Source organism: Narcine bancroftii, chromosome 5 (genome assembly GCF_036971445.1).
Source record: "Narcine bancroftii isolate sNarBan1 chromosome 5, sNarBan1.hap1, whole genome shotgun sequence".
NCBI classification, from domain to species: domain Eukaryota; kingdom Metazoa; phylum Chordata; class Chondrichthyes; order Torpediniformes; family Narcinidae; genus Narcine; species Narcine bancroftii.
The window spans coordinates 204,796,674-204,821,799 of record NC_091473.1 but is presented as its reverse complement, the minus strand read 5'-3'; the positions used below and the strand labels follow the sequence as shown (position 1 = coordinate 204,821,799).

The 25,126-nt window shown below is 43.6% G+C and overlaps 1 protein-coding gene across 3 annotated transcripts in view; it reads right to left on the bottom strand.

Moving 5' to 3' along the window:
• Window positions 1-25,126, bottom strand: part of parp2 (poly (ADP-ribose) polymerase 2) — a 60,468-nt gene that overhangs the window by 29,567 nt on the left and 5,775 nt on the right. For 2 of the 3 annotated variants that reach the window (XM_069940800.1, XM_069940802.1), the window contains exons 2-6: window positions 18,756-18,876; window positions 11,054-11,190; window positions 9,937-10,146; window positions 8,518-8,685; window positions 8,308-8,378 (exon numbers count right to left, since the gene is read on the bottom strand). In XM_069940800.1, the coding sequence (XP_069796901.1) occupies window positions 8,308-8,378; window positions 8,518-8,685; window positions 9,937-10,146; window positions 11,054-11,190; window positions 18,756-18,876 (707 nt within the window). The remainder of the gene's footprint in view (window positions 1-8,307; window positions 8,379-8,517; window positions 8,686-9,936; window positions 10,147-11,053; window positions 11,191-18,755; window positions 18,877-25,126) is intronic. The other variant, XM_069940801.1, reaches the window with a different exon arrangement.

Here is a 25,126-nt window from a genome sequence, read left to right as displayed (position 1 = left end):
TTTTTCATTAATGGATGATAATTTAGTTTATACAGATGGCCGAGATTTTTATTTAGTTGTATACCTAGGTATCGCATTGCTTGTGTTTGCCATCTAAATGGTGATTCTTTCTTAAACTTTGTGAAATCCGCATTATTCATTGGCATTGCTTCACTTTTATTTGCGTTGATCTTGTACCCCGATACTTCTCCATATTCCTTCAATTTCCTATGTAATTCTTTTATTGATATTTCTGGTTCTGTTAAGTATATTATATCGTCATCTGCAAATAGACTGATTTTATATTCCTTCTCTTTTATTTTTATCCCTCATTTTATTTTCTGTTCTTATCAGTTCTGCTAGTGGTTCTATAGCTAACGCAAAGTGAGGGAGATAGTGGACATCCCTGCCTTGTTGATATGCTTAAGTTCAATTGTTTTGATATATATCCATTTACTGTCACTTTCGCCAATGGCCCCTTATATAATGCTTTAATCCAATTAATATATTTCTCTGGTAGGCTGAATTTTTGTAGTACTTTGAATAAATAATTCCATTCTACTCTGTCAAAGGCCTTCTCTGCGTCTAAAGCAACTGCTACTGTTGGAGTTTTATTTCCTTCTACTGCATGAATTACAGATATTGTCCGCTGTTCGTCTTTTTTTAATAAATCCAGTTTGGTTTAGATTTATTATTTTTGGTACATAGTCGGCCAATCTGTTTGCTAATAGTTTAGCTATTATCTTATAATCTGTGTTAAGTAGAGATATTGGTCTATATGATGTTGGTGCTAGTGGATCTTTCCCTGACTTTGGTATTACTGTAATTATTGCTGTTTTGCATGAATCTGGTATGTTTTGTGTTTTATCAATCTGGTTGATTACTTCCAGGAGGGGAGGAATTAATAAGTCTTTAAATGTTTTATAAAAGTCTATTGGGAGTCCATCCTCTCCTGGTGTTTTATTGTTCGGTATTTTTTTAAATATCTCCTGTAATTCTATTTCAAATGGTTTTATTAATTTATTTTGCTCCTGTTTGTAATTTCGGTAGTTCAATTTTAGTTAGAAATTCATCTATTTTGTCTTCTTTCCCTTTGTTTTCAGTTTGATATAGTTGTTCGCAGAATTCCCTGAAGTTTTCATTGATCTCCATTGGATTATATGTAATTTGTTTGTCCTTTTTACTTAATGCCAATAGCATTTTTTTAGTTTGTTCTGTCTTAAGCTGCCACGCTAGAATTTTGTGCGTTTTTTCTCCTAGCTCATATTTCTGTTTTGTCTTCGTTATGTTCTTTTCCACATATGTTTGTAGTGTTTCATATTTTATTTTTTTTGTCTGCCAATTCTCTTCTTTTAGTTGTATCTTCCTTTATTGCTAATTCTTTTTCTTCATTTGTTATTTACCTTTCCAACTGTTCTGTTTCTCGATTGTAGTCCTTCTTCATCTTAGTTACACAACTTATTATTTGCCCTCTGATTCTCTAAAATCCTGTCTTTTAAGTAGCATGGAGTTTAATCTTCATCTATACATTCTTGGTGGGATGTCCTCTAGCTCTATTGCCAATAACAGGGGTGAGTGATCCGATAATAGTCTAGCTTTATATTCCGTTTTCCTAACTCTCCCTTGAATGTGGGCTGATAACAGGAATAGGTCTATCCTTGAGTATGTTTTGTGTCTACCCGAATAATATGAATATTCCTTTTCCTTTGGGTGTTGTTTCCTCCATATATCCAAAAGTTGCATTTCTTGCATCGATTTAATTATAAATTTGGTTACTTTGTTCTTTCTGTTAGTTTTTTTTCCAGTTTTATCCATGTTCGAGTCCAAATTAAGGTTAAAATCCCCTCCTATTAGTATGTTCCCTTGCGTATCTGCTATCTTCAAAAAGATATCTTGCATAAATTTTTGATCTTCTTCATTAGGTGAGTATACATTGAGTAAATTCCAAAATTCTGAATATATCTGAGATTTTATCATTACATATCTCCCTGCTGGATCTATTATTTCCTCTTCTATTTTGATTGGTACATCTTTATTGATTAATATAGCTACTCCTCTGGCTTTTGAATTATATGATGCTGCTGTTACATGTCCTATCCAATCTCTCTTTAATTTCTTGTGTTCCACTTCAGTTAGATGTGTTTCTTGTACGAATGCTATATCAATTTTTTCAGTAAATTTAACAGTTTCTTCCTTTTGATTTGGTTATGTATTCCATTAATATTTAAAGTCATATAGTTCAACATAGTCATTTCATACTTTGTTTATCTTTCCTTTCCGTTTCCTCATCACCACCTTCCCTTCTTATCCATTTCTGCTTTCTTTTTTTGAATACATTATAAGACAACATTTCTAAAACATAAAATATTTCCACTATTCTCATATCTAAAATTTCTTTAACCCCAATAGTCCCTCCCCTTTCTGAGTTGCCCTTTGTCCCTTGTCAGGCAACCACATCTCCCCTCTCCATTTGGATTTGCGAATTCACTCGCAAGCGTCAACTGATTTCGCAGTGACTGTAATTCTTCCCCACCCAGCCCCCCCCAGAAAAGATTTTAATCTTCATATAAAACAAAGGTTACTCTCTTAATTCCCTCCTTACTTCCTTTCTTCCCTTTCTTTCCCTTCTTAGTTCTTACTTATACTCTATTTTTTATATATACATAGTTTGTTGTCATTTTTGTTCTTGTTACATCTCTTCATCTCTCTGTCTGTTTTGTAGTTGTTCTGCAAATTTTCGTGCTTCTTCCGGATCCGAGAATAGTTTGCTTTGCTGCCCCGGGATAACTATTTTAAGTACCGCTGGGTATTTTAACATAAATTTATAACCTTTTTTCCATAGGGTCGTTTTTGCTGCATTAAACTCCTTCCTCTTCTTCAGGAGTTAAAAACTTATATCTGGATAGAAAAAAATTTTTGACCCTTGTATTCCAGTGGTTTTTTGTCTTCTCTTATTTTTTTCATTGCCTTCTCCAATATATTTTCTCTTGTTGTATATCTTCGGAATTTTACTAGAATGGATCTTGGTTTTTGTTGTGGTTGTGGTTTAGGGGTTAATGTCCTGTGTGCCCTTTCTATCTCCATTTCTTCCTGTAATTCTGGCATTCCTAGGACCCTGGGGATCCATTCTTTTATAAATTCTTTCATATTTTTGCCTTCTTCATCTTCCTTAAGGCCCACTATCTTTATATTGTTTCTTCTATTATAATTTTCCATTATATCTATCTTCTGAGCTAACAGCTCTTGTGTCTTTTTAACTTTTTTATCAGATTCTTCTAATTTCTTTTTTAAGTCATCTACTTCCATTTCTACGTCTGTTTCTCGTTCTTCCACCTTGTCCACTCTTTTTCCTATATCTGACATGATCATCTCTAATCTATTCATTTTTTCTTCTGTACTTTTTAGTCTTCTTTTTATTTCACTGAATTCTTGTGACTGCCATTCTTTTACTGATTCCATATATTCTTTAAAAAAAGTTTAAAAAAAACAGGCTTTAAAAAAAAAGGGCCCTTCCCTTCATCTTCCATTTCTCTGTGTTCTTCCTCTTCTTCTTCTGAGTCCACTCCAGGATCTGTGTCCTTTACCTCTGTCTCTTCTGGTTTTCTTGTTGGGTTGTTTGTTTTATCTTGTTGAGTATTTTTGGTCTTCTTAATTTTATTCAAGGTGTCTTGGTGTTGGTCTTCTTCCTCTGATTGGTCATCTGTGGTTTCTTTGATTTCCTATTTTTATTATCTTCCTTCTTGTTCCCGTTATTTTCTGTTTTCCTGTTGAGAGTCTTGCTGTCGTGTTATACTTGTCTGTTTCAGTTATGGAGATTTACTCCTCAGCTGGTCCCCCCTCCCGTCGGTGTTGTTTTTGTCTTGTGCATCGCGCATCCTCGCGCATGCGCAGTTGCGCACTTTTGTTTGGCTCCATGAGGCATCTTTGTAGTCCTGAGTTCTGGGTTTCCACTGACCTCAGGGAGCGGGCTTCTCTCTCCACGGCTGCTTCCTCGTACCGGTAAGGCCTTCACCTTTCTCTTCCGACGTCCTTCCTTCTTCTTTTCTTCCCGTTGTTTTTGGTTTTTCTTTCTTTGCTGCCATTTTCTTCACACTTTCACTTTCAATTTGTTATGGTTTCTGTGTTAGTGACTTTGTTTTTTCTCTACCTTTTTTTAACTTTCCTGGAGAGGGCTGGTATTTTCTTACCAGTCACTACTCCATCACGTGACTTCCTCTTTCTATGCTCCACTTGACTTTGACACTCAGAAAAAGCTGTCTCAATTTTCTTAAAATTTTCTTTAACAGTATCAACAGATTTTATACATCTATTAATGTCACTTTTGACTACATTCATATCTCGCTTCATATTTGACATTTCTTCAAATAAAGTATGCACCTTCATTTTCACCTCCCTAAATCCTTGATTCATTTAATCTGATATTTGTTTTGACATATTACTCATCTGATAGGCAATCCCTTCCAGAACTGTAAATACTGGATCCATTCCAGGTTCCGATTCCACTTTTTGAGGTTTACCTTCATAGGTTGCTGGCTCCTCCTGCTGGACGTACTCTGCAAAGGTAAGTAATTCCTCTTCTTCTGTCGGTGTGGATGCCTTGGCAGTGCGGCTGCGGGTCTGGACACACGACGTCAGCACCCTGACCTCTTCGGGGCGCCGGCATTCGGGCTCCCACACAGATCACACCCTATCAAGGAGCTCCGGGACCCGCGACACTCCACGCAGGCTGGGCAAAGCCACGGGGCGTGCCGGAGCGTCTTCCGACACTACTCCATGTGTCCCCAGGCCGCTGGCAAGATCGTGGAGCCGCGAGTCATCCCTGTCGACCATGTCGTCCCCGCGCATGGCTTCACATGCGCGTGGATCAGCAGCGGCCAAACTCACCACGGTGCCGGCACCATCTTGATGGAGCAAGGTCGGCGCCGGTGTCAAAATCAGTCGGGCTGGGGTCCTCTGGACCTTAGGAATCGCCGAAATCGGCTCCGAGGATTTCACTGTAAAGGTAGGTCTCAATTCTTCCGTACTTTTAAATGGCAATTTCTTTTGAAGTTGAGCCTTAGATTTTTTTACATTAGTTGCCATAGTTACTATTGTTTAAAAAATTTTAAATATTATATTTAATGTTCCAGCTGGGAGAAGGTGGAATATTCATCTTGCCTTTACGCCATCTTGCCACCCCACCCCCATTTATTAAATATTTATGATATATTTAATACTAGCAGGATACCCGGTGTTGCCCAGGAAATAAAACCCTCTGTTGTTGTTGGCATCATCTGAAATGCTGAGTTGTAGGAAATATTTGGACTCTGAGGCGGTGACGAGCAGCAACATTTTCAATGGTTGTGGGGGCTCGGCCAGTAGAGGCCAAGGGTTAGTTTTCCATCAGAACAACATATTGATGGCGTTTCACCTTTCCACTGCTTTGCTCCACAATATTGGTGGACCTCTGACATGGAGCCAATGACAGCTGCATGAATGGAAGAATATTCAATGTCGACTGAGTAAGTTACAGCATTTAGCAGGTTGGTTGCAATAAATGGTGCTGCCGTCAGCTGGTGGCTTTTGCTTGGAGTCTTGCTTGTTCTTCCTCAGCAGACTCTTGTCTGGTCATGGAATGCCTGGCGGCACCAGCACTGGGGCGGGCTTGGCCTTGCTTGTCACTTCCCTGCTGCCTGCTCCTTGTTTGTCTGGAGGCCTGATCACTAAGGCGGACCTGGTGTTGCTTTGGCCACTTGTTTTTATTCTGAATGTACATTGATGCACAGCACTGGAACTAATCGAGGTGTCCCTGGGGCAAGTTCAAATTGTTTGAACTTTTGAACGGAGCCTGTTCAAAGGAGCTGATGGTGGTTTTATTTAAAAATACTGCAACCGCGAGGTATGTACCCTATGATTGGCAACAGCCACAAGGGGTTGCAGGCTCCGGGGAAGCAGCGGGCTGGCGCAGGGCACCAGAAAATGAGAAGACTACCCACCAACCCCCTCCCCCATCTGAAAAGGAGAAGCAGAGGAGACAACCCACAGGACGGTGAACACGGTGGAAAACCAGTGAAGGGGGCCTGTGGCTGAAGGACCCACACAGGCAGCGGTCTGCTGGCGACTCGAGGCGAGAAACTCACAGGGACTGCGGGCGACTGTGGTCAAGGGATCCGCACTGGGCTGTGGACAGCTGGGTCAAGACTGGCTGAAGGGGTATCAGGTATCGGAACTGGGATGCGAGAGGGTGCCGAGGGCGCTGAAGGGCACCTGATCGTGTCGGAGGTTTCGATCTGGAGCTCGGGTCGCTGAAGGTTTGGACTGAATTCTGTGTGGCTGCTGGAGCACTGGCGGTGAATCCATGGACACTCAGTGTCTCTGGGGGGACCTCTCTTTTGCTTCTCTTTCTCTGACTGTAAGGGGCACTTCAGGCAATTTCTGCCGACGCCGAATCTGTCTGCCTTACAGCAGATGAAAACAAATCTTTATTAAATGACAATAAATTGAATCTTGATCTTGACATACAAATATCTTGTAAAATATGCTTATTATGTCTATACAGATGCTCCTCAACTTACGATGGGGTTTCGCTCCGATAAATGGAGAAATAGCAAGTTGAAAAAGAATACTGCATAGCCTAGCCTATCTTAAACATGCTCAGAACACTTACTGTAGCCTACACTTGGGCAAAACAATCTAACACAAAGCCTATTTTATTATAAAGTGTCGAATATCTCATGTAATTTATTGAATACTGAAAGAATTTTTGTTCAGTTTCGGCTAGGCTAACCTACCATAAATGTCCTCAGACCAGCCTGTAGCTGGGAAAATTTATCTAAAACAAAGCCTATTTTATAATTAAATGTTATTCCATGCTGAAAAAAAAACATTTTTAAAATCATAAAACAGCCCCAGCCAAAGCATCCACAAACTGTTGCGCGATAACCAATAACTCCGGCACTGGGGCATCGACACCTGTTGATGGTTTAACAGGAAGATATCAATTTTTGACTGGACAGCTTGTTTTTTCTTTTCATTGCCAATTTCTCTGAAGTGAGTAAGAGCATCCTGTACCTGCCAGTCAGCTCTTGTAATTGATGTCCATTTCTTCTAACATCCGTATGCCATGATTGATAGCAGCAAGCGCCTTGGTCAGTCTCCTTGCTGTGAACTTTATTGTTGCCTCGAGTAAACTTCTGCTTCAGTTTCTTTGTTTCTTACTTCCTCCAGCTCTTCAGCCTCAATGCCAACAAGCTCATGAACGTCCTCTTCATCCATTTCCAATTCTAGGTGTTTCCCAAGCCCTAATATATTGTTATGTATTTCATCAACACTAGAATCTTTGTTAGAGCCTTTGAAAGTACAGCACTTGCTGCCTCATTGCTAATCTTCACGTTGTGAAAATTATGCCACCATTTGATGCGTTAGAGCCACCTATGACTTGCTATAAATGTTTGCGCATATGTAGGATCATCAGCGCGCTTGAAAAAACTTAGCCTGTATTGTCAGTGGGCTAAATGTATTTGACCTTCCATATTATCAATTGGCCCAGTTCTTTTCTTCATGCTGACAGTGCAATTCACCGATGCCTGATGATTTCACTGCATCACTGATTCGCCTCTTATCCTTTAAGATCATCGATTGCAAAAGTCCTAACTCACGGGCTATGCCCATGACTGGCTTGCCGCTTTCAAGCTGAGTTTTGTCTCCAGAGTAATTGCTTTCCTCTTTTTCTTCTCACCAGAAACAGGAGACACTCATGGGCGTTTTGTAGACATGATGGGATGCGAAAACACAAAATTCAAAAAGAAGTTTCCCATGCAGTATCGGCTGTTTACGCTCGTTTGCGTGATCACTGCGCACGTGGTTGAGTGGATACTGCAGCTCGCTGGCATTGCCCAGCAACGGGAGGAAGTATCGTACCACATATCACAAGCACGGGAACAGATCTAAATTCAAAATTCAAAGTTTGGATTCAACCGAATGCGTATCGCTATCATTCCCTCATAACTTCCAAAAAATTGTGAGAATTTGTTTACATACATGTTTGCATGTTTTTACCCAGAGGACTGGAGAACACTGTTTCGTCCAGTTGTGTTTTACAACTGTATGATAATAATAAACGAACTCTACTCCTCCCTGTCCATTCCTCTCACCCTACCACTCCCCTCCATTTCCTCGCCTGCTCCAGCACCCTCTCTCCTCCCCCTCCCCCTTCATTCTTCCTCCCACACCCTCTGCCTAACCTTATCCTCTTCTTTCTCTGTTTTTCCCGATGCCCAGAGACCAAGGCTGCCTTCTATCGCTCCCCTTCCCTCTCCCCTCCTGTTCCCCTGCTTTCACTCTCCTCACCTTTCCCTGCTTCTCCCGACACCCAGAGTCGACTGCCGCCTTTCCTTTCACCAGAAGGGTCCGGGTGGTACCTGGGAAGGTAAAGGGCTGTGAGAACACAGAACATACCCACACCATACGCCTCCTCTTCCCCCCTCCCTGCTCTCAACTGCCCCTTCCGTGATGGAGAGATGGGACAAAACTACTTCAGCAGGGGTGGGGAAGGCTCACCTTGGCCCTCGCATCCTGAGCCCAAAGATCCCTGCTTGGTTTCTGAAGGGGCCTGGGCCTGCAAGCCTGGATCGCCACCAGCGTTCACTGGGGGAGATGGTATGTCCACTGGAGATGAGGTCCCTTGGAGGTCTGGGACAATGCTGGGGAGTGTTAACTCAATGGCATCTGTGAGAGGAGGAAGAGAGGATGATGAACAGAAAGGTTAGGGGAAGAAGAGTAGGGGTGGATAGAAGCAAAGGGTTGGTGGAGAAAGTGGTAGAGGAAGAGAAGGGAAAGAGAGAAGGGGAGGTGGAGAGCAAGGGAAGGGGAGGTGGGAAAGGGAGGGAGAGGTGGGAAGGCAGTGATTGGAGTGAGGAGGGAGGGGGAGGTGGGGATGGGAGAGGAAGGGGAGAGAGGGCAGTGGGGGGGTGATGGGGATGGGAGGGAGAGGTGGAGGAAGAGGGCGGTGGTAGGGGTGGAGGGGATGGGAGGGGGAGGTGAGGAGGGAGAGGGTGGTGGGAGGGAGCGATGGGGATGGGAAAGGGAGGTGGAGAGGCAGGGATTGGAGTGGGGAGGGAAGAAGAGGGAGGGGAGGGGGAGGTGGGGATGGGAGGGAGGGAGTGTCAGCCCCTGACTCCAGGTCTCCTCTCGCAAGGTTAACACCCCCTTCTCCAGGTCCCCTCTCTGGATGAGGGATGAAACACCACCACTTTCACCCCCCCACCACTACCGCCTTCCAATCCTACCCCCACCTCGACCTCTCAGGGGATGGGTCACCCCTTCCTGACTGAGATCCAACCCCTCACCTATCTCCATCCCCAAACTCTCACCATGCCTGAGACCCTCCACCCCACTCCACTCAATGCCCATGACCCCTCACCCAGTATAACCTGACCAAGACCTCTAACCCCTCCCCACCACACACCAGATGAAACATCCCCTCCTTCTCACCCTCTCCATCCCACACCAGACTGGATCCATTCCCCCTCCCCTTCCCCAACAGGATGAGACGACCCTCCCTTTCCCTTCCCCCACCAAACAGGACCCCTCTCCCTTTCACCTCCCCCACTGGACCGGATCCCCCTTCCCTTCCAGACAGGATACTCCCTCCCCTATCAGACGGGATGTCCCCTCTCCCACCAGATGGGACACCCCTCCCTCACCAGACGGAATGCCCCCTCCCCCACCAGACAGGATGCCCCCTCCCTTCCCCTTCCCCAACCAAATGGGACAACCCCTTCCCCTCACCTCCCTCACTGGATGGGACACCCCCTCTCCTACTGGACTGGACACCTCTTCCCCCACCCACCCCGGTCAGGACACCCCACCCAACTCCCCCACAAGACAGGATGCCACTCCTCCTCCCTCACTGGACTGAATGCTCCCTCCCCCTCCCCTCACCAGACGGGACATTGCCTCCCCTTCCCCACTGCTCACCGGATATCAAGCGCCCCATGTTGTGCTCCTCCTTGCTGCGTGATTTGAACTGCCTCATGCGCCCAGGGTCCAGGACGTAGCGGGTGCGGCCAATGCTGCAGGTTACTGTGCCTGACCTTTTACTTCGCCAGGTCCTCTCCAGCTCTTGGCAGGTCTCCGTGTCATAGGGCTGCCACATCCTGTCTACATTCTCCCACTGCCACACGTAGTCTTGAACAGAGAGGCAGTTGAGGGTTGGGGGGGGGGGGGTGCGGTGCAGCAAGTGCAGCCTCACAATGTTGTACCGTTCCGTGTAAACCTTCTCCACAGAAATCCCACCCCTCCTTCCCTCACACCTTGAACTCTCTATTTGTCTCACATCCATGTCTCTATTGGTACCCACCACTCAGTGTTAAAAAAATTTACCCCTAACTTCTCCCCTAAACTTCAAACCCCTCACCTTAAGGATGTCCTCTGGTATTTGCCAATGTTACCCCAGGTAAAAGTGCTAACTGTCCAGCCGATCTAACACACAGTAAAACCCCTAGAATCCAGCACCGATGGGGATTGGTATTTGCCGGTTGCTTGACATTGCGTGTTGTGTGATTGAAGTGGGGTGTCAATTTTAAATGTACATATTTTTTACCTATTTATTTTCCATGATTTTTTTTGCCGATTGCTTGAATTCCGGATAATGGGGAGTTTACTGTACCACTATTAAATCACCTCTCATCCTTCATTGTTCCAAAGAGAAAAATCCCCAGCTCACTCAAGTGGAACTGAGGCCTGAGCTCTCACTGTCACCTGGGTCTGCAGTCTCACAGAGACAGCTCCCTCCACACCTTCCCAGTCTCCCAGGGACAGGGACAGATACACAGTGAAGCTCATTCCACACCTTCCCATCACACTCTCCCATGGGCAGACACAGAGTGAAGCTCCCTCTGCACTGTCCCATCACACACATCCATGGACTTACACAGAGTGAAGTTCCCTCTGCACCATCCCGTCACACAGTTCTGGAAACAGACATAGAGTGAAGCTCTCTCTGCACCGTCCCATCATACACTATTGGGGACAGACACAGAGTGAAGCTCCTTCCCCAAAGTCCCATCACAATTTCTAAGGACGAGGTACTCACAATCGTCCTCGTCCCTCACCGCGCAGCGGACTCTCCTCTCAAAGCCAGTTTGGACATTTCTCTGCACCATTTTCCGCAGGTCGACCCAGAGGCTGGTGGTCGGAGACAGATGCAGAAGAAGGGATGGTGCTCTGTTTCTGAGGAAGGGCAGACAGAACGCTGTAACCACTCCTGCCTGCCTGCATCCCACCTCCCTCCAGCTGCACCCTGGCAGAAATTTCCTACAAAAGCCATGGGGGTAGCTGAATATATGGGATTCAGTTTATGAGAAGAAATTGTCGTCAGGGACTATACTTGTCATGGTTTGGAAGGATTGGGGGGGGGGGGGTGTGGGAATGGTTGGGAAAGGCTCAGATAATGTAGAAGCAGGGAGGTTGTTTTCACTGACAGGTGAGACTAGAACCAGGAGGACAGAACCTCAAGGTTCATGGGGCTCTGGGGAGGAGTCACGTGATGGAGTAGTGGCCGGTCAGGGAATTCCAGCCCTCTCGCGAAAAGTTAAAAAAAACACACAAAGCACAAAGGTACAAGATTAAAATTTATAATAAAGTAAAAATAAAGGTGAGAAGAAAATGGCAGCGAAGAGAGAAAAGTCGAAAAAAATGGGAAGAAAAGAAGAAGAAAGAATGTCGGAAGAAGAAGGTGAAGGCCTTACCTGTCCGAAGAGGCCCGCCGCGGAGAGAGAAGCCCGCTCCCTCACGTCAGAGGAAGTCCCAGGCTCGGGACTACAAAAATGGCTCGCAGAGCCGAGTAAAAGTGCGCAACCGCGCATGAAAAAAAACACACTGACGGGAGGGGGGAACAGCTGCGGAGTCGATCTCCACAGCTGAGAGAGACACCTGCAACACAGCAGCAGGTGCAGAACACAGACAATAACGACAACAAGAAAGAAGAGAGTAAAAAGAAAACAAGGAAACAACAGATGGTCAACCCAGAGGAAGAAGAAGAAGAAGAACAGAAAGAAATGGAAGAAGAAGAGAAAGGCAAGACAATGGATGTATCTTTTTTTAAAAAAATATATGGAATCAGTGAAAGAATGGCAATTACAAGAATTTAATGAGATAAAAAGAAGAATTAAGAATGCAGAAGAAAAAATGAATAAAATGGAAATGGCCATATCAGAGTTAGGAAAAAGAGTGGAAAATATGGAAGAACGAGAAACAATTGTAGAAATGGAAGTAGAAGACTTAAAAGAGAAATTAGAAGAATCTAATTAAAAAGTTAAAGAGACACAGGAGCTGTTAGCTCAGAAGATAGATATAATAGAAAACTATAATAGAAGAAATAATATAAAGATAGTGGGCCTTAAGGAAGATGAAGAAGGCAAGAATATGAGAGAATTTATAAAAGATTGGATCCCCAGGGTCCTGGGAAGACCAGAATTACAGGAAGAAATGGAAATAGAGAGGGCACATAGAACTTTAGCCCCGAAACCACAACCACAGCAAAAACCAAGATCCATTTTAGTAAAATTCTTAAGATATACAACAAGAGAAAATATATTGGAAAAAGCAATGAAGAAAGTAAGAGAGGACAAAAAGCCACTGGAATATAAAGGTCAAAAAATTTTTTTCTATCCAGACATAAGTTTTGAACTCCTGAAGAAGAGGAAGGAGTTCAATACAGCGAAAATGGAAAAAAGGATATAAATTTATGTTAAGGTACCCAGCGGTACTTAAAATAGTTATTCCAGGGCAACAAAACAGACTATTCTCGGATCCAGAGGAAGCAAGGAAATTTGCAGAACTACAAAACAAGCAAAGAGATGAAGACATGTAATAAGAGTAAAAATGATCACGAACTATATGTATGTGTGTAAAGGGGTATATGTGTGTATATATATATAGGGTGTATACATGAATGTATCTGTATTTAGAGGAAAATATATAGAGTATAGACAAGAATTAATAAGGGAGGGAAAAGGAATAGAGGGAATAAGGAGGGAATTAAAAGAGTGACCTTTGTTACATATGAAAATTGAAATCTTTTCTGGGGGGGCTGGGTGGGGAGGAGTTACGGTCACTACAAAATCAGCTGACGTTTGTGAGTGAATTCGCAAATCCAAATGGAGAGGGGAGATGTGGTTGTCCGACATGGGATAAAGGGCAACTCAGGAGGGGGAGGGGAGAATGGGGTTAAAAAAGTTTTAAATAGGAGAATAAGGAAAATTTTTGATGTTTTAGAAATGTTGTCTTATAAAGTGTTCAAAACAAGAAAGCAGAAATGGATAAGAAGGAAAGGTGATGATGGAGAAACGGAAAGGGAAGAAAAACAAACTATAAAATGGCTACGCTGAACGATATGACTTTAAATATTAACGAATACATAACCAAATTAAAAGGAAGAAACTGCTAAATTTACTGAAAAAAGAAAAAAATTGATATAGCATTTGTGCAAGAAACTGAATTGGAGCACAAGAAATTAAAGAGAGATTGGGTAGGACACGCAACAGCAGCGTCGTATAATTCAAAAGCAAGAGGAGTAGCTATATTAATTAGTAAAAATGTGCCAATTAAAATAGAAGAGGAAATAATAGATCCAGCAGGGAGATATGTAATGATAAAATGTCAGATATATTCAGAGTTTTGGAATCTACTCAATGTATATTCTCCTAACGAAGAAGATCAAAAGTTTATGCAAGATATTTTTTTGAAGATAGCAAAATCAGTTGACGTATGCGAGTGAATACGCAAATCCAAATGGAGAGGGGAGATGTGGTTGCCCGACAAGGGATAAAGGGCAACTCAGGAGGGGGAGGGGAGAATGGGGTTAAAGAAGTTTTAAATAGGAGAATAAGGAAAATGTTTGATGTTTTAGAAATGTTGTCTTATAAAATGTTCAAAACAAGAAAACAGAAATGGATAAGAAGGAAAGGTAATGATGGAGAAACGGAAAGGGAAGATAAACAATGTATAAAATGGCTACGTTGAACTATATGACTTTAAATATTAATGGAATACATAACCAAATTAAAAGGAAGAAACTGCTAAATTTACTGAAAAAAGAAAAAATTGATATAGCATTTGTGCAAGAAACACATTTAACTGAATTGGAGCATAAGATATTAAAGAGAGATTGGGTAGGACACGTAACAGCAGCATCGTATAATTCAAAAGCAAGAGGAGTAGCTATATTAATTAATAAAAATGTGCCATTTAAAATAGAAGAGGAAATAATAGATCCAGCAGGAAGATATGTTATGATAAAATGTCAGATATACTCGGAGTTTTGGAATCTACTCAATGTATATTCACCTAACGAAGAAGATCAAAAGTTTATGCAAGATATGTTTTTGAAGATAGCAGATACGCAAGGGAACATATTAATAGGAGGGGATTTCAACCTGAATTTGGATTCAAATATGGCCAAAACGGGAAAAAATTAACAGAAAGAACAAAGTAACCAAATTTATAATTAAATCGATGGAAGAAATGCGACTTTTGGATATATGGAGGAAACAACACCCACAGGAAAAGGAATATTCATATTACTCAGCTAGACATAAAAAATACTCAAGAATAGACCTATTTTTGTTATCAGCTCGTATGCAAGATAGAGTAAGAAAAAAAGAATATAAAGCTAGAATATTATCGGACCATTCACCCTTAATAATGACAATAAAGTTAGAGGACATCCCTCCAAGAATGTATAGATGGAGATTAAACTCCATGCTACTCAAAAGGCATGATTTTAGAGAATTCATTGAAAGACAAATTAAAATGTATTTTAAAATAAATACGGAATCAGTGAAAGATAAGTTTATACTATGGGATGCAATGAAAGCATTCATTAGAGGGCAAATAATAAGTTATGTAACCAAGATGAAGAAGGACTATAATCAGGAAACAGAGCAGTTGGAAAGGGAAATAGTAAATATAGAAAAAGAATTAGCAATGAAGGAAGATACAACTAAAAGAAGAGAATTGGCAGATAAAAAAATAAAATATGAAACACTACAAATATATAAGGTGGAGAAGAACATAATGAAGACAAAACAGAAATATTATGAACTAGGGGAAAAACACACAAAATTCTAGCATGGCAGCTTAAGACAGAACAAGCTAAGAAAATGATATTGGCATCAAGGAAAAATGACAAACAAATCACATATAATCCAAAGGAGATCAAGGAAAACTTTAGAGAATTCTATGAACAATTATACCAAACTGAAAACGAAGGGAAAGAAGGGAAAATAGATGAATTTTTAACTAAAATTTTACTACCAAAATTACAAATAGAGGAACAAAATAAATTAACAGAACCATTTGAAATAGTAGAAATACAAGAGATAATAAAAAAATTACCAAATAATAAAACATCAGGAGAGGATGGATTCCCAATAGAATTCTATAAAACATTTAAAGATTTATTAATTCCTCCCCTCCTGGAAATAATCATCCAGATTGATAAAACACAAAGCTTACCAGATTCATGTAAAACAGCAATAATTACAGTAATACTAAAGCAAGGGAAAGATCCACTCGCACCAGCGTCATATAGACCAATATCATTACTTAACACAGATTATAAGATAATAGCTAAACTATTAGCAAACAGATTAGCAGAGTATGTACCGAAAATGGTAAATCTAGACCAAACTGAATTTATTAAAAAAAGACGCACAATAGACAATATTTGTAAATTTATTAACTTAATTCATGCAGTAGAAGGGAGTAAAGCGCCAACAGTAGCAGTTGCTTAGACGCAGAGAAGGCCTTTGACAGAGTAGAATGGAATTATTTATTAAAAGTATTGCAAAAATTCAGTTTACCAGAAAAGTATATTAATTGGATTAAAGCATTATATAAGGGGCCATTAGCGAAAGTGACAGTAAATGGATATATATCAAAGCAATTTAATTTAAGCAGGTCAACACGGCAGGGATGCCCACTATCACCCTTATTGTTCGCGTTAGCTATAGAACCACTAGCAGAATTGATAAGAACAGAAAATAATATAAAAGGGATAAAAATAAAAGATAAGGAATATAAAATCAGTTTATTTGCGGATGATGTTAAAGTATACTTAACAGAACCAGAACTATCAATAAAAGAATTATATAAGAAATTGAAGGAATATGGAGAAGTGTCGGGTTACAAGATTAACGTAAATAAAAGTGAAGCAATGCCAATGGATAATGCGGATTTCTCAAAATTTAAGAAGGAATCACCATTCATATGGCAAATGCAAGCAATAAGATACCTAGGTATACAAATAAATAAAAATCTCGGCCAACTATATAAACTCAATTATTATCCACTAATGAAAAAATTACAGGACGATTTAGAGCATTGGAAAGATTTACCATTAACACTAATAGGAAGGATAAACTGTATTAAAATAAAAATTTTCCCAACGATATTATACCTATTTCAGGCATTGCCAATACACTTGACAGAGAAATTCTTCAAGGAGTTAAAGAAAATAATAAGGAAATTTTTATGGAAAGGGGGGAAACCGAGGATAGCACTAGATAAATTAACAGAATGGTATAAACAAGGAGGCTTACAACTGCCAAACTTTAAAAATTATTATAGAGCCGCACAATTAAGATACCTATCAGATTTTTATCAAACAAGGGAAAAGCCAGATTGGACTAGATTAGAATTAGATAAAATAGGGGAAAAGATACCTGAACACATATTATATAAATGGGATGAAAAATTGGTACAACATAGAAGTTCTCCAGTATTACATCCTCTACTCAATATTTGGAAAAAGATTCATGTAGAAAGAAATAAACAAAATTATCAATTACCAAAACTAATATTGACGCAAAATAAGTTACTCCCTTTTACAATAGATAACCTTTCCTTTAGAGAATGGGAAAAAAAAGGGATCAAAAGAATAGAAAATTGTTTTTCAGGAAATAGATTATTATCCTTTGAACAAATGAAAGATAAGTACAATATAACTCAAGATACAGTGCTGGCATATTACCAATTGAGATCCTACTTGAAGGACAAAATAGGATGCAGTCTGAGTTTACCAGAGGGAAGTAACTTTGAATCTGTGATTACAGATACAATGATAATCAAAAGATTTATACAAATATGTATATTAAATGCAAGAAAAGGAGAATGAGGAAACAAATGGTAAAACTAAACAAAAATGGGAACAAGATTTAAATATAAAGATAAAAAAGGAAACATGGGAGAAGTTATGTTCTGGAACGATGAGAAATACAATAAATACAAGGTTACGTATGATACAATATAACTGGATACACAGGCTATACATTACACCTCAAAAGTTAAATAAATGGGACCCAACAGTATCTGATAGATGTTTTCGATGTAAAAAAGAAATGGGAACAACAATTCATGCAATCTGGACATGTGAGAAAGTAGAAAAATTTTGGGAAGATCTAAACCAAATATTAAATAAAATTACAGAAAACAATATACCAAAAAATCCAGATCTTCCTCCTAAGTAACATAAAAAATAAAGAATTTGGAATTGATTTGGATGGTGCACAAAAAAGATTTGTTAAGATAGCTCTAGCCGTAGCAAAAAAATGTATTATGTCAACCTGGAAATTGGAAGATAATTTGAAAATACAACAATGGTATATAGAAATGAATAAATGTATTCAATTAGAAAAAATAACATATAGTTTAAGAAATAATATTGAAATATTTGAACAAATATGGGAGCCTTATATGAAACACAATAGAGAAAACCTACCGGGGACATTCACTACCTAAATTAACGAAAGGAGAGGGAAATGAAAAGAATTGACTCAGTGGAATTTCTTGTTTATTTTTATTGAATGACAACATTGTTTGACTGGTTTAATGTATCCTAGATTTTGTACTTTAAATTGACCGGGGGTGGGGGGGGGGTGGAGGTAGGGAGGGTGGGATTGGAGGAGGGAGGGCGGGGGAGAAAATGGCACTGTATATATTTGAAAAGGAAAAAGTATGTATCATGCTCAATGTGGTTTATGGTGTGAAAAATAAAAAAATTTAAAAAAAGCTTCATGGGGCAATGATGAGAGGAGAAACTGCTTATCAGTTAGAGCAGTGAATCTGTGGAATTTTCTACCCAGGGAAGCAGTCGAGGTTGTCTCATTAAATATGTTTATGACCAGATAGAGAGATTGGTGCAGTCAGGAAATTAAGGGTTGTTAGGAAGTGGAAACGTATTGGCCACTGGTGAGGCCACATCTGGAGGACTGTGGGCAGCGCTGGTCTCTTCATTCAAGGAGGGTGAGACCAGCTTTGGAGGGGTTTCCCCAGGTTCATTGTGGTCTGAAGGGAGAGTGATTCATCCTGACTCTGTCATCAATTTAGGATAAGCAGGCACTTTGGAGAAACATGAAGTTATGAAAGGGTATTACTGTGTTCACATTGACTGAGGGGAGGGGAGGGCAGGCAAGGGGTGGGGTGGGGGTAGGTGAGAGAGGAGGTCAATATCTTAGAATAAGCAGTAATTGGTGCAGGAAGGAGAGTGGAGATGGAAGAGGGGCAGAAAAGGGAGATAGAGAGAGGGAGGAGGGGCCCACTCTGCTGCTCTCTCCTCTCCTCCTGCTTTTTTTGGTGTAGCCCGTGGGGAGGGGGGGGGAGAGAGGGAGGTGAGGGGAGAGAGGAAGGTTGGGGGGGGAGCATGAGGTGCGGGGGGAGTGGGAGGTGGGGAGAGGGTCCACTGAACAATCCCCAGCCAGCTGTACTTCAGTTGACAGCCTCAACCCCCTGCTCACCGGAATGCCTCCGCCATCGCCTGGGCGTGCTCTGCCGAATAGACCATCCAGGAGCCGCTATCCCCTTCCCATTCCCAGCGCAAGTCCACTTCCTCCTCTTCTAGAAGCTTCCGTTTCCGACCTGCAGGAGAGAGGGCAGTCAAAAGGCAGCAGGAAGGGGATTGAGGGGCAGAGGGGGAAAGCAGAGTGGTCACTGGTTCTCAGATTCTCACCACACCCCACCCCCATCTCCCACTGCTCAGCGAGAGTATGAAGGAGAGGGAAATATCCTCCCAGACCCACACTCCAATCCCAGCATCATTGTCCGGAATCAAGAGATGGGTTAGAGAGGAACAATGTTGCGGGGGGCAGGGAATGCACCAGTGGGAGGGAGAAAGAGACTGCTTTGGACAGGGAGCTGGAGATGGGGTCAGAAGGAGAGCAGAAATGAAGGGGTAGAGCGGGGTAAGAGGGAGGGGGAAATGGGGAGAGCAGGGGTGAAGGGGGAGTGCGAGGAAAGGGGGAGAGTGGGGGGAAGTGAGGGAGAGGTGGCTAAGGGGAGAGGGGAGGCGAAGGGGGAGAGGGGAGGCGAAGGGGGAGAGGGGAGGCGAAGGGGGAGAGGGGAGGCGAAGGGGGAGAGGGGAGGCGAAGGGGGAGAGGGGAGGCGAAGGGGGAGAGGGGAGGCGAAGGGGGAGAGGGGAGGCGAAGGGGAGAGGGGCGAAGGGGGAGAGGGGAGGCGAAGGGGGAGAGGGGAGGCGAAGGGGGAGAGGGGAGGCGAAGGGGGAGATGGGAGGCGAAGGGGGAGAGGGGAGGCGAAGGGGGAGAAGGGGAGGCAAAGGGGGAGAGGGTAGGCGAAGTGGAGAGGAGAGGCAAAGGGGAGAGGGGAGGCGAAGGGGGAGAGGGGAGGCAGAGGGGTGGCAAAGGGGAGAGGGATGGCGAGGGGGAGAAGAGTGGCAAAGGGGGAGAGGGGTGCAAAGGGGGAGGGGTGGTGAAGGGGAGAGAAACGGTTAGGGTGAGAAGGGGGTAGGGAAGAAGGGGTGGGAGAGCAAGGGGAAGGGGAGAGCAAGGGTAAGGGGAGAGCAAGGGTAAGGGGAGAGCAGGGGGATGGGGAGAGCAGGGAGATGGGGAGAGCAGGGGGATGGGGAGAGCATGGGGATGGGGAGAGCAGGGGAGGGGAAGAGCATGGGAAGGGGAGTGCAGGTCAGAAGGAGGTGAGTGAGGGGAGAGGGAGAGAACGAGGGGGAGGGAGGGAGAGTGGATGAGGGAGGGTGAGGGAGAGAGGGAGGAAGGGAAAGAGAACAGGGAGGAAGGGAGAGTGAGAGATCAATGGGGAGGAAGCGAGAGAAAACAGGAGAGGAAGTGAGTGAGAGAGAGCAAGGGGAAGGGGAGAGAAGGAAGGGGAGAGCAGGGGGAAGGGAAGAGCATGGGAAGGGGAGTGCAGGTCAGAAGGAGGTGAGTGAGGGGAGAGGGAGAGGGAGAGAGCGATGGGGAGGGAGGGAGAGTGGATGAGGGAGGGTGAGGGAGAGAGGGAGGAAGGGAAAGAGAACAGGGAGGAAGGGAGAGTGAGAGATCAATGGGGAGGAAGCGAGAGAAAACAGGAGAGGAAGTGAATGAGAGAGAGCAAGGGGGAGAGAGGAGTGAGCGAGTGGGGCCCACCTGGACCCCACATCTCCCCAGGACCCACACCATCTCCCCGGTACCCTCCTCCCATCTTCCGGGACCTCTCCATTTCCCTGGGACCCCACCATTTCTCCAAGACCCTCCCACCAACTCCCCGGGACCCTCCCCCAATCTCCACAGGATCCTCTCATCTCCCCAGGTCCCTCCCACCATCTCCCTGGGATCTCTCATCTGCCCGGAAACGCACCATCTGCCCAGGACCTCCACCATTCACCGGGTAAGTCCAGTGACCTGTTCTCCAATCCAGGCAATATCCTACTAAAGCAATGTACAAAAGTGCTGCAGAAGCAGCAGGTCATACATCATCTCTCGGAAGTAAAAGGGTAATCAACCAAGCCAGAACCCTTTGTCAAGGTTTATGCCCAAATAAAACGGTATAGGGGGACAGAAAGGAGAGGAGGGAGGAAGGGGCAGGGGGAGGAGTACAGGCTAATAGGTGAGAGTGTTAAAAGGAAAAATTTCCAAGGGGATTATGGGGAGGGCGTATCTTTGAATGGAGAGGGAAGAGAATGGGGAGCTGGGGGGGGAAGGAGGAGATAGAAGGATAGGGAAAGAAAGAGTTGTGGGAGGATGTTAACATAAACTGGAGAAGTCAATCTGCTGTTGGAGTGGATAGAGCAAAGGTGATCAATGAATTGATTCTGGTAAATCTCCTCTGCACCCTCTCCAAGTTAACCACATCCTTCTGTAATGAGGCGACCAGAACCAAACGCAATATTCTGAGTGTGGTTTAACCAGTTTAATAGAGCTGTAACATTATCTCAGACTCTTGAACTCAATCCCCTTACTGATAAAGGGAAGTACACCATGTGCCTTGTTAGTCACCAATCAACCTGTGTAGCATCAATCTGTGTAGAATCCCTTGAAGCTGCTAAGAATCCGGTCGTTAACCATGTAATAATCTACATTCAAGAAGCAGGACCTCCCAAACCAAAACCAGCCTCCTGTTCCCAGGCTTTGTCTGGATACCCATCTCTGAACCTTCTCCGTTTTGGTCTCCTGGTGATAGGAAGGGGAGGATGAAGAGTGGTGGGGGAGACGAAGGGAGTGAGGGGGGAAATGAGGGAGGGGAACGGAAGGAGGGGAGGGGGACGTTGGGAGGGGAGATGTGAGGGGAGGTGGTGGAGGTGTGAGAGGAGGAAGTGGGAGGTGGTGGAGATGGGAGGGGATGGAATAGAGGGGGACAGAGGGAGTGGAGGGGGAGGCGGAGGGAATGTATGGGGGACAGAGGGGGTGGTGGGGCACCGGAGGGAGGGGATGAAGGTGTGATGGGAGTGGTGGAGGTGGGGGTAGGGGAAATTTGGTTAAGAAGAAATGGAAACAATGAAACCAGAAAGAGGTGATGAAGGGTGTAGGGTCACCTAAAATTTTGGGGAGGGGGAGTAGGACTCTTTTGTGTTAGTCCAGGAAGGTGTGATTGTTGTTCATGGTGTGTGTCAATGTGGGAATGGCACATGGGAGTGGGGGACACATCAAAATGACAGGCTTCTTCAGCTTGGACCCACTAGCAGTTGGTCTCACTGTCACAGGGGAGACCCACTGTGAACTGCAGGGAATCTTTGGCACAACCGATGGTGGTACTTAGAATCATCCCAAGGGGTGGAAGGTGAGGAGGAAGCAGCGGAGCAGGGCAGGGAGGGAGGGAGGGAGAGGAGACAAAAGAGGAGTGGGTGGAGATGGAGGGGGAGAGAGGAGAGAGGAAGAGGGAGAGAGAAGGGGAGTAAAGTGGGAAAGGGAGAGAGAATATAGAGACGCAGAGAGACATATGAGGGTGTGGGACACAACCGTTGGTGGTATTTGGCAGAAGTTCAGGACATCTGACTGCTTATGAACACTGAAAGCAACAAATATCACCAGGTCCATCACAGATTCTGAAAACAAACCTTCCCCCCACCCTGCCACCCACCCATAGATATCTGTGTTAAGCTGCATCAAGGCAGCAGCCAATGTCATAAAGGACCCCCATCACCCTGGTCACAACCTCTACTTGCTGCTGAAGACCATCACCCCCAGGTTCAAGGACAGGTCCTACCCAACAGCTATCAGGCTCTTGAACCTTTCCCTTGTTGCACTGATCAGGGACTGCTTCAACACCACAAAATGGCCGCCTGCACTACTGCAAAGTGACTTTTCTTTTGCATGAGGATTACAATTAAGGTTTCATATTTTTGTATTTATTCTCTATTTAATTCAATTGAGTATGCTGTTGTAGTAATTTTTAGTTATTTTTGTGTGTTTTTGACAAAGTATCTTGTTCAGCTGTAGCTAGAATTTTGATGTGTGTCCATTGCACAATGTGGAAGGAATTTGGAGCCCTCGGATATGGACATGGGGGAAGAACATACAAACACCTTACAGACAGCTCCAGATTCGAACCCACTCTAATACTGTTACACTAATCGCTGCGCTAAGCACAAGACCTTATGATGTTGGAGCAGATCAGGCCATCGCATCCAGCCCACCATTCCATTATGGCTGATTTACCATCCTTTTCTAGCCCATTTTTCTGCCTTCTCCCATAAACCTTAATTTAAGAACCTATCTAAAATATCCCAAATGACTGGGCATCCACAGCAACCGATTTCACCACTCTCTGGGTAAAATAATTCCTCCTCAGCTCTGTCTCAGGGACATTTTTGTATTCTGAGGCTGTGCCCTCTGGTCTCCCTCAACAGCCCTTTCAATATTTGTCAGGTTTCGATGAGATCTCCCCTCTTTCTCGTAAACTCCAGCGAACCCCACAGCCATCAAACATTCCTCATCTGACCTTTCCTCTGGAACGTTTCCAATGCCAACACATCCTTCCTTAGATCAGGAACCCAAAATGTTTCCATCCCTTTCAAACCTGAGGACAAATTTCAGGACCACAACTTTATTAACAGTACCACTTTATTGGTTCTGCAAAACTTGAGAACTCATTTAATACAAGGTGCACCGCTGCTGAATGGCTGGGCCTGCAGTGAGTCTGCCAAATCGTCAGACCTTCTGCTGTGGTCTTCTCTACACTGGAGTGATGAGGCGCAGACTGGGAAGTCGCTTAGTTCAGCACCTCGCCTCTGTCCGCCACAGTAGCGTGGATCTCCCAGTGGCCACCCATTTCAATTCTCCATTCCATTCCCTTGCTGACACATCTGTCCATGGTCCCATGTGCTGCCAGACTGAGACGGCCTTACAAACCCTCATCTTCTGACTGGACACCGTCCAACCTGATGGCATTAATATCGACCTCTGGCTTTCATTAAAACACCCACCCCCTTCTTCCCCACTCCCCCCCCCACCATTTTCTCAGGTCCCCCTATCACATCCAATTAACACCTTTTGTTGGTCTGGATTCCTCTCCTATTGTTTGAATTCTGAGACTTTCTGATATATCCTGCTTCTGCCTTTTCCTTGAAGAAGGGTTCAGGCCCAAAATGTCAGCAATATATCTTTGTCTCCTCTAGATGCTGAAAGGACCAGCTGAGTTCCTCCACCATTTTGGTGTGTTTACTACAATCACAATGTCTGCAGCCGATTATGTTTCTCTTCTGCTTTTAAACAGTTTTTCACCACTTCTCTTGTCCTTGATCTCAGTAGTCCAGTTGATTCCAGTCCTTATCTCTTATGTTTAACTCTCCTCTGTATTCTCTCTATAGCATCCACTACCGGGAGGTGAACTGACCACAAATGAACATAATATTACATCTTATATAACTGCAACATTACCTCATGGTTCTTGATCTCAAACCTAAGGTTAATGAAGGCCAATGCTTCATTAGCTTTCTTAACAACACTATCAACCCATGCAAGCAACTTTGAGTGTCCTGTGGTCACGGACACCAAGATCTCTCAGTTGGGGAGTGTGAGAGATGGGAAAACTGATCTAAAATTATGAACATGAAGGAAACTAAAATTCATACATTAGTAAATGAATGTAACCAGTACAAACAGGATGAGCTTGGGAATTAGGATGCAGGAAAGCAGAGTTAGCACATTTAAGATAAGAATCTTCTAGTCTTTGTGACAAGATCAATGAGCCCACCATATGAATAAGATAAGGAGCGGTAAGGAACAATAGAGTGTAGGAAGTTGAGGTAGTCTGGATGAGATAAGGGTCTCCTAGCCCTAGACAGAAGTACCAAGTTCTACATATCTAATTAGTTAACCTTACATAGATTTACAAAGTTATACATATTAAATTAGTTAACCCTAGACAGGATTAGCGAACTCTGCATATCAAGAGACTGTAGCTCCAAGAATCAGGAAGGTGTGAATAAGGACAATAACATGAAGGGACACTGACAGGATACCCCCTGGTCCACCAAGTGCACAGAAACAGCACGTAGGCAGGCAGGATTGCCTAATGCCAAACCTCTCCAGCAGGAGGCAGAAGAATGTAAGGGGGAGGGTATTCCTATACTGAAATCAACTGTATAAGAGTTGGGTGAGCCCCAGTGTATGTGTGTATTCCCAGGGTAAGGGGAAGCACCCAACTTTGCATTGTTGTTGTAATAAATGTTCTTTGTTCTCAATTTTTGTCTCGAGCAATTTCTTTAAAGGTAATTCTGTTTCTAACAAATGAGGGCTCGTCCGGGATCACACTCCCTCCACTGACAGAGTGCCCGACGACGAGAGTAGGTGCACCCCAGCTGATTCAGCTGGACTCACGGACGACGGGTGGCTGGTCAGTGGAAGAAGCGAGTGATATCCGAGAAGAGGCATTGAGAACAAAC